Source organism: Ornithorhynchus anatinus, chromosome 18 (genome assembly GCF_004115215.2).
Source record: "Ornithorhynchus anatinus isolate Pmale09 chromosome 18, mOrnAna1.pri.v4, whole genome shotgun sequence".
Taxonomy (NCBI): Eukaryota; Metazoa; Chordata; class Mammalia; order Monotremata; family Ornithorhynchidae; genus Ornithorhynchus; species Ornithorhynchus anatinus.
In genome coordinates, this window is record NC_041745.1 from 39433348 (window position 1) to 39443286 (window position 9939).

Genomic DNA, 9939 nt, shown 5'->3' on the forward strand with positions numbered 1-9939 from the left:
TCACAGTCTTCATCCCCATTTTGCAGATGAGGTCACTGAGGCCCAGAGAAGTGAAGTGGCTCGCCCAAAGTCACACAGCTGACAAATGGCAGAGCCAGAATTAGAACCCATGACCTCTGACTCCCAAGCCTGTGCTCTTTCCACGGAGCCACGCTGCTTATCGTACCTCTCATCTGAGGAGCCGAAAGCCAAGAAACATGGCGGTGGAGTCCTGGGAAATTATCCCCATTTTGCGGCTAAGGGAACTGAGGCACAAAGTAGTTAAGCGGCTTGCCCAAGGTCACACGGCAGAAAAGTGGCGGAGCCAGGATTAGACCTCAGTTCCCTAAATCCCAGGCCTGAGTTCTTTCTACTAGCTGCTTCTCTGATGAAATTATGATTTCCCCAGGAGTCCTAGAATTGATCATAAATGATAATAACTTTTTGTGTATCTTTGATGAGAACCTATTCTTAATTAGTTCGTTCACTCATTCATTCATTCAATCGTATTTATTGAGCGCTCACTGTGTGCAGAGCACTGGGCTAAGCGTTTGAAATGTACAATTCGGCCACAGATAGAGAGAATCCCTGCCCAACAACGGGCTCACAGTTTATCCTAACGGTCAGGATGATGAAGAATACAGTTTACAGGCAAAAACACGGGGGATATTGTCAACTGACCGCTAAGAAACCTCTTAAAATACTGCATTATTTCCGATTAATTAGTCATTGCACTATTAATGGAAAAGAAGTTCTCTTCCAGATGAAAAGTATCAGGACCGAAGAATGGATGCTCAGTTCATACCACAGAAAGTATTTCTGGGACGAGAGAAGGCTCCTAATACATAATATCTTCGGCAGTAACATGGACTTCTTCTATTTTGGTCTTTGGTTCCGGAAGAGGAATCTGACTTATGGCGATTACCAACAAGTTGGCTGCGTGAGGCGTAGCACTCGCCACACAGATCCAGAACGACTCTTCGTACCGTTCTTCCACGACTACAAACTGGAAGACGTTCTCTTGGAAATTAGCAATTCGGTCCGTAAGGTGGTGAAATTTAACAGCCGCCACGAAGCTAGTAACCGCCAGCGCCACAAAACTGCCTGAAACCGAGGGAGAGATACGGGTCAGTCTCGTTTTAAAGTCGTCGCTGGGTTTGCCGGGACACCATCAAGAGCCCTAATGACCAGTCTAGGACATTTATTCAACCCTGCGGAGAAGTTAAATAATCAGGAGCGGTCCGGGTTGGTCCGGACCCCGGGCTTCGCACGGGCCTGAAGACTTGGCGGAAGCAGGCGGAACCGATCCCTTCTCCCACGCGGAGAGCCGTGGCGCAGGTAACGAAACAGAAATAACGGGCCCCGTTTTATCATTTTATTTCCTCTGCCTGGAGTAATAATAATAATAATAATAATAATGTCTGTATCTGTTAAGCGCTTACTATGTGCAGAGCCCTGTTCTAAGCGCTGGGGTAGACACGGGGGAATCAGGTTGTCCCACGTGGGGCTCACAGTCTTCCTGCCCATTTTACAGATGATCCGTGGCTCAGTGGAAAGAGCACGGGCTTTGGAGTCAGAGGTCATGAGTTTGAATCCCGGCTCTGCCACGTGTCAGCTGTGTGACTGTGGGCGAGTCACTTAACTTCTCTGTGCCTCAGTTACCTCATCTGTAAAATGGGGATTAAGACTGTGAGCCCCACGTAGGACAACCGGATTCCCCTGTGTCTACCCCAGCGCTTAGAACAGTGGTCTGCACATAGTAAGCGCTTAACAAACACCAACATTATTATATGCATAAAATAATAAAAATTACTCCGGTACTTGTTAAGCGCTCACAAGTTTTATATGTTTCGTTTTGTTCCGTTTGGTTTTATTGTCTGTCTCCCCCGTTTAGACTGTGAACCCACTGTTGGGCAGGGATTGTCTCTATCTGTTGTCAAACTGTCCATTCCAAGCGCCCAGTACAGTGCTCTGCACATAGTGAGCACTCGATAAATCCGATTGAATGAATGAATGAATATAAAACTGGGGTGTAGGGCGATTCCTTTCCATAACCTCCAGCTACATTTTCCAGGGTCAGCAGTAATATGAATTTGACCAACCCTGCCAAAGGAAGCGCTTAATAATTACCGCTGGTCCTACGAGGCTCCAATCCCAACCCTGAAGGCGGTAACCTCATCCCTAGCCTCGTCTCCTCCCTCCCTTTCGATTCCCGCAATCCAGCGGTTGCCAAATCCCGTTGGCTTTGCCTTCACCATTCCGGGATCCACCCCCCGCCCCCCTCCATCCAAAGGGCACCATATTGGATCGGGTACTTGGTCACATCCAGGCTTGAAAAGCGTACCAGCCTCCTTGCTGATCTCTTAGCTCCAGTCTTCTCCCCTCTCCAGGCCATATATCGCTTTGTCGCCTGGATTCTTTTCCTAAAACTTCACCCTGCATCCATCTCCCCACTTCTTGGAAGTCTCCAGTGGATGCCCAATTCCTCTCCTCATCGAGCAGAAACTCTTGACCGTGGGATTTAAGACACCCGATCCGGCCTTTCCCTTCTACTTCCCCACTCTATTTTACTGCCTTTTCATTCCTCTCATGGCGACCTACTCACAGCATGACATTCTCACCTCTCCCGCCGCCAACCTCCTGCACACGCCACCTTCCCATTCGGTTTTTAGTAAATTGTTTTATTGTGGGTTTAGTAAAATAGGCACCTTATTTCAAAACTGTGCCTAGGATAAGTGGTAAATGCTTTCCGTATCTTCACCCAGCTAGTTTGACTGTGATTTCAGGCCGGTCTAATGATGGTGCAGAAGTGAAATAGCTCAATTAGGAGCCTTACCTGAAAGTACGTTCCACAGGCATATCCCCCCAGGGCCATTTACTGCCAGGTACGGTACTCTGACCGTATTGAGGATTCCGAATCCCATGCTGACCAGAGCCAAGGCCATGGCCACAAATAAGAAGAGTAAAATCATCACATGGAGGACCGAGTTCAGCGACTTCACCATATGAGGAAAGACTGACAGGAAGAGAGGAAACAATTGTCTAAAACTTTTCTTCGCATCATTACGGTTAACGATAAATTGGATATTAGCACAGTTGACACTTAGTTGTGTGGAGCTGTTATCAAAACAACAAGCATAATTTCTGGCAAAAAGCGGTATCTTTTCCTATTATTAATGGAAATCCAGATTTATTTATTCATCAGGAGAAAAGCGTTTTCTTGCTCTCGATTTGTGCTCGGTGCTCGGTCAACGGTGAAAAAATGCCATCGGCTACCATTTAATTTAATTGAACTTTTAAATCCAGTGACCTTTTTTGCAGTCTGACCCTCAGGATCTGAGGTTGAAATACCCCGCTCACCTTTCTTTTTATAGTAAGATTTTTTTGCATGAATTACCGCATTTTCAAAATGGTCTTTTGGTAGGTAGATACCCTTCTATGTTAAATTTTGAAATGCCTTGTTTTCTTTTTTGTTGTTTCAACTTCTTTTATACCCTTTAATATTGTCCATGATCTTTTAGAATGCAATGGGCTATGTCACACTCCCATACGTGACTTGTTTTTAGTATCAGGTGAGGTCAAAGTAGAAATTTATAAGCCCCACTGTGGCATTTTATTAATGCCTCCTTCCCAAGAGCCCCAGACGAAAGGGAAACGGTAATCTTCTGTCCCTGGAGAGGATATTAGAGTCTTCCTCTTCCTCCTTTAAGTACAATCTGGAGTTGGAAAAAAAACCCGGTAGTAGAAGCATTGTTGTTTCATACTGTCGCATTCCGTTCCAGTCGATCAATCGTATTTATTGAATGTTTTACTGTGTGCCGAGCGCTGTGCCGAGTGCTTGGAAGAGTACAGTACAACGGAATTGGTAGATGTGTTCTACTTGTCAGCTGTGTGACTGTGGGCAAGTCACTTCACTTCTCTGTGCCTCAGCTACCTCATCTGTAAAATGGGGATTAACTGTGAGCCTCAGGTGGGACAACCTGATGACCCTGTATCTACCTCAGCGCTTAGAACAGTGCTCGGCACATAGTAAGCGCTTAACAAATACCAACATTATTATTATTATAAATGGGTTGAAGGCACATCTCCTCCAAGAAGCCTTCCCTGACTAAAGCCTCCTCTCCTCTTCTCCCACTCCCGCACCGCCATTACTTGCTCCTTCACTCATCCTCCCTCCCAACCTTACAGCACATACGTCTACATCTGTATATAGCTATGATTTATTTATTTATCTATTGATTGATCTTAATGTCTGTCTCCCCCTCTAGACTGTGAGCTTGTTGTGGGCAGGAATGTGTCTGTTTGTTGTTTTACGGTACTCTCCCAAGTGCTTAGTACGGTGCTTTGCCCACAGTAAGCGCTCAATAAATACAGCTGAATGAATGATTGAACGGGTCAGGGTTTCACATGTCCAGTGCGTTACCCCCTGAACAGCTGTCGCTGTGGGTTGTCCCTCACTTTCCCGATCATACCATCTCATTAGCCATCTCCGCACTTATGGATTTATCCGTTTATGGGTTATTTACTTATCCACTTTATTTGGTCATTCATTCATTCAATAGTATTTATTGAGCGCTTACTATGTGCAGAGCACTGGACTAAGCGCTTGGAATGGACAAGTCGGTAACAGATACAGTCCCTGCCCTTTGACGGGCTTACAGTCTAATCGGGGGAGATAGACAAAAACAATAGCGATAAATAGAATCAAGGGGATGCACATCTCATTAAAACAATAGCAATACATTTAATCTCATTAATCTAATTCAATCTCATTAATCTCATAAATGTAATGGAAATGTAATGTAATCTCATTAAATATAAATGTACATTTAATCTCATTAAAACAATAGCACTTTTCCTATGTACTCAATCAATAGCATTTAAAGCACTAAACCCCCTTGCCACCTCCTACCTCACCTCCTTCCATTGAATCGTATTTCAATCATATTTATTGAGCGCTTACTGTATGCAGAGCACTGTATTATATTCACTCCTCTAGTGCCAACTTACTCAATGCACCTCAGTCTCGTCTATCTCACCGTCGACATCTTGCCCACATCCTGCCTCTGGCCAGGAATTCCCTCATTCCACCTCTGGCCTGGAATGCCCTCCTTCTTCATATCCAGCAGACGATCACTCTCCCCACCTTCAAAGCCTTACTGAATTCATTCATTCATTCAATAGTATTTATTGAGCGCTTACGATGTGCCGAGCACTGTACTAAGCGCTTGGAATGGACAAATCGGTAACAGATAGAGACGGTCCCTGCCCTCTGACGGGCTTACGGTCTAAGCGGGGGAGACGGACGGACGAGAACAATAGCAATAAATAGGATCAAGGGGATGAACATCTCATTAAAACAATAGCAAATAAATAGAATCAAGAATAAATAGAATCAAGAAGGCACATCTCCTCCAGGAGGTCTTCCCCGACTAGGCCTTCCTCATTTCCTCTTCCCCCATTCGCTTCTGCGTCGCCCTGCCACTTGGATTCTCCCCCTGCCTTCAGCCCTCCCTCAGTTCCTCAACACTTAAGTACAGACCCCTAATTTATTTACATCAATGTCCGTCTCTAACCCACCCCTGGCCCGAGTCCAAGGCTTGTCCTGTAATTATTCAGGATTTGCTCCACAGTTTCCCTAAGGTCCAGCCTCTGAATAAAACTAAGGAGAGAGGGAGGGAAGGAAAGTCTTCCAACGTCCAGCCTCTGAATAAAACTAGGGAGAGAGGGAGGGAAGGAAAGTCTTCCAACGTCCAGCCTCTGAATAAAACTAGGGAGAGAGGGAGGGAAGGAAAATCTTCCAACGTCCAGCCTCTGAATAAAACTAGGGAGAGAGGGAGAGAAGGAAAGAGGGAGTTGGGGAGGTCAATAGAGGAGGCCAGAGAGCTTTTGGGTGAAAAATAGGGAAATAGCTATGTGTCATTGCCCGATTCCTCTGCCGCTGGACTCCCCGCTCTCCTTCCTCCCCTCCCTCCAGACCCCCTGACAAAGGGCCCCCTGCCTCGGCGCCTCCGATTAACCGATATCTCCGTCCTGGAGATTGATACGGAGTCACCTATCCCGTTACAGAAAGTAGGTCACAAAAGCGCAGGGATGCCAGGGTTTTTAAAATTGCCGATCAGCTCGGATAGTAATCTAAAATCTCTTTGGAGCGTTTCGTGTGGCTTGCGGCCCACCTCACGCATTTAGGCGCTCCGCTGGACCTGATCAAGGGAAGAATATTCCATTAAAGCAGAATTTCTTAGAGCTTCCCGAAGGCCGCAGCATGCAGAGACAAAACCTACTCACCGGTGAAAGTGGACCGCCGTCCCCCCAGCCCACACTGCCGGACCTTCCAGCCCCGGAAGAGTCCATAATAGAGCTCGCCAATGAATTTGACCAGCTCTGGGTCCGTGGCGTTGACCAGATCAACCCCAGTTTTACAGAGGATCTTCCCGCTCATCCAGTGCGGGATTGCCACGGCGGTGACGATCAGGACAAAAGACACAAAGCTTAGGAAAGACGCCAGGGCAAACCAGGTCTTTTTAAAGCATCCAGGCATCCTAGGAGTTGCGTGAAATCACCTCCAAAGCCTCAGGGTGGCTTTGAAGATTGCTCGGCTTGGGAATCTTCAGGCTGGATCCACGGGCTGAAAAAAAACCCATTTTACACTTCATCCTTTTGAATTTCTAGCCTCATAGCCCTTATTCACCATCGCAACACCCGGACGTGGTGGCAAAGACGATCTTCACCCGACTCGAGGGCGCTGGTATTTGTTCCTGCGGGACGTAACACTATAGCTCCTTCTTTTCTAATGTTTCAGCAGAGGGTTCAACTGTTTCCAGTTTAAAATGCTCACATGACACCGATGTCCTTCTCGTAATCACTTGCAGGATATTAAGCTGTAAACCTAAGTAGAGCAGATTTAAAGAATTGTTCAACAACCCTGTAGAGGATGGAGGGAAGAGATTCTATTTATTCTATTTATTTATTATTTATCTATCTCTTTATTTATTCTATTTATTCTATTCTTGATTCTATTTATTTGCTATTGTTTTAATGAGATGGTCATCCCCTTGAATCTGTTTATTGCTATTGTTTTTGTCTGTCTCCCCCGATTAGACTGTAAGCCCGTCAAAGGGCAGGGGCTGTCTCTACCTGTTACCGATTTGTACATTCCAAGTGCTTAGTACAGTGCTCTGCACATAGCACTCAATAAATATTATTGAATGAATGAATGAATGAATGAATGAATGAATGAATGAATGAATGAAGAGGGGAATGGGAAGGAAAATGTGATTTGGCATCAACATTTTTGCTGATCAACCGGCTGTTTCAAATGCCCATCTCTTAATCTTTGCCCACAGCCTCTCCTCTCTAAATGTCACTTCTGTCCGAGCTCTCAGAACTGTTAATAACATGGTGAATGAGCCTCCCGTTCTCTGAAACACTTAATTGGCTTTTTTTTTTAGCCCTGGGCGAGTCTTCGGAGGGTAGAATTGCTACAGAATCAATCTGTGCCTGCCTTGGAGGGGCTGGTCCTAATCTTTTGTAAAATAGAAGGCGACAGGCAAACTTTGCGGAAAAGGACAGAGGAACAGCTTAAAAGAAAGCAGCAGATTTCCTGGAACTAGAAAATGAGGCTACCTCTGTCGGACACTACGGGCCTGGCTTGCTTAATAAACTCTACTCTCTGGAAACTACAAGTCAGTTCTGGGCCTGACATTGATCAAGAGTTTCATTTCAGCACTTCCTACAAGGTCACTTTCAAATGAAGATACTTAATTCTTTTTAAAGGCAGCAACCCGGTAGTTCTTGGACCTTCGCTGACATCAAAAGGAGTCTTGACTGCAAAAGAAAAGCCATGAGGGGTTTTAGAGAAAATAATAATAATGTTGGTATTTGTTAAGCGCTTACTATGTGCAGAGCACTGTTCAAAGCGCTGGGGTAGACACAAGGGAATCAGGTTGTCCCACCTGGGGCTCCCAGTCTTAATCCCCATTTTACAGATGAGGGAACTGAGGCACAGAGAAGTTAAGTGATTTGCCCACAATCAAACGGCTGACAAGTGGCAGAGCTGGAATTCGAACCCATGACCTCTGACTCCAAAGCCCGTGCTCTTTCCACTGAGCCACGCTGCTTCTCTAAAAGATGGCTGCTGTTTTTGAAAAATGATCTAGGGGAGAGTCTCCATTTAACAGCCCGGGCCTGGGAGTCGGAAGGACCTTGGCCCTAACCCCGCCGCTGCCACTTGTCTGCTGTATGACCTTGGGCAAGTCACTTCACTTCTCTGTGCCTCAGTGACCTTAAATGTAAAATGGGAACGAATAATAGTAATGTTGGTATCTGTTAAGCGCTTACGGTGTGCAGAGCACTGTTCTAAGCGCTGGGGGAGATACGGGGTCATCAGGTCGTCCCACGTGGGGCTCCCAGTCTGCGTCCCCATTTTACAGATGAGGTCACTGAGGCCCAGAGAAGTGAAGTGACTCGTCCACAGTCACCCAGCTGACAAGTGGCAGAGCCGGGATTAGAACCCGGGATTAGATGAAGACTGAGAGCCCCACGTGGGGACAGCCCGATTACCTTGTATCCCCCCCAGTGCTTAGAACAGTGCTTGGCACATAGAAAGCACTGAACAAATGCCATTATCATTATTACCATTACTTTGTATCTACCCCAGTGCTTAGCACAGTGCTTGGCCCATAGAGAGTGCTTACCAGCAATATTAATAAGAATAATAAAATAACATACATTTAATATATAAATGTATAATGCATATAGCATATATTTGTAATGTATATATGCAATGTATATAATGCATATAAATGCATAATGTATAACTATAAATGATCATCATCATGATCATCCATAGAGTGCTTACCAGCAACGATAATAATAAAATAATATGCATAGGATGCATAAATGTATAATGTATACATGCAATGTATATATGCAACGTATATAATGTCTATAAATGCATCATGTATAAATATAAATGATCATAATCACGACTATCCATAGAGAGCGCTTCCCAGCAACATCGATAACAATAATAATAAAATAATATACTTGTAGCGTGTATACTGTATATATGCAACGCACATAATGTCTATAAATGTATCATGTATAAATATAAATGATCATAATCCCGATTATCCATAGAGAGCGCTCCCCAGCAACATCGATAACAATAATAAAATAACATACATGTAGCGTGTATACTGTATATATGCAACGCACATAATGTCTATAAATGTATCGTGTATCAATATAAATGATCATAATCACGACTATCCATAGAGAGCGCTTCCCAGCAACATCAATAACGATAAAAATAAAATAACGTACATGTAGTGTGTATACTGTATATATGTAATGCACATAATGTCTATAAATGTATCGTGTATAAATATAAATGATCATAATCCCGATTATCCATAGAGAGCGCTTCCCAGCAACAATAATAATAAAAAAATACGCATGACGTATGAATGTCTAATATATACGATGTATCTATGTGATGTACATAATGCAGCGTGGCTCAGTGGAAAGTCCCTCCGGGACTGAGAGTCAGAGGTCACGGGTTCGAATCCCCACTCCACCCCATGTCAGCTGTGTGACCGTGGGCCAGTCACTTCACTTCTCTGGGCCTCAGTGACCTCCTCTGCAAAATGGGGGTGAAGACTGTGAGCCCCACGTGGGACAACCTGATTCCCCTGGGTCTCCCCCAGCGCTTAGAACAGTACTCTGCACAGAGTAAGCGCTTAACAAATGCCATCATTCTTAATGATTATTATTAGAAGGGTAAGCACATAGTAAGCGCTTAACAAATGCCATAATTCCTAATGATTATTATTAGAAGGGAAAGCACACAGTAAGCACTTAACCATCATAGAGAAGCAGCGTGGCTCAGTGCAAAGAGCCCGGGCTTGGGAGTCAGAGGTCATGGGTTCGACTCCCGGCTCTGCCCCTCGTCAGCTG

At 44.9% G+C, this 9939-nt stretch overlaps 1 protein-coding gene across 1 annotated transcript; it reads right to left on the bottom strand.

The window, feature by feature from the left end:
* Nucleotides 1-524: 524 nt before the first annotated feature.
* Nucleotides 525-6520, bottom strand: CLRN2 (clarin 2). The gene is made up of 3 exons (XM_001512834.6): nucleotides 6268-6520; nucleotides 2816-2995; nucleotides 525-1083 (listed from the first exon to the last, which is right to left on the bottom strand). Exons 1-3 carry the CDS (start codon nucleotides 6518-6520, stop codon nucleotides 818-820), a joined length of 699 nt encoding a protein of 232 aa, XP_001512884.2. The 3' UTR covers nucleotides 525-817.
* Between the last annotated feature and the right edge of the window lie 3419 nt (nucleotides 6521-9939).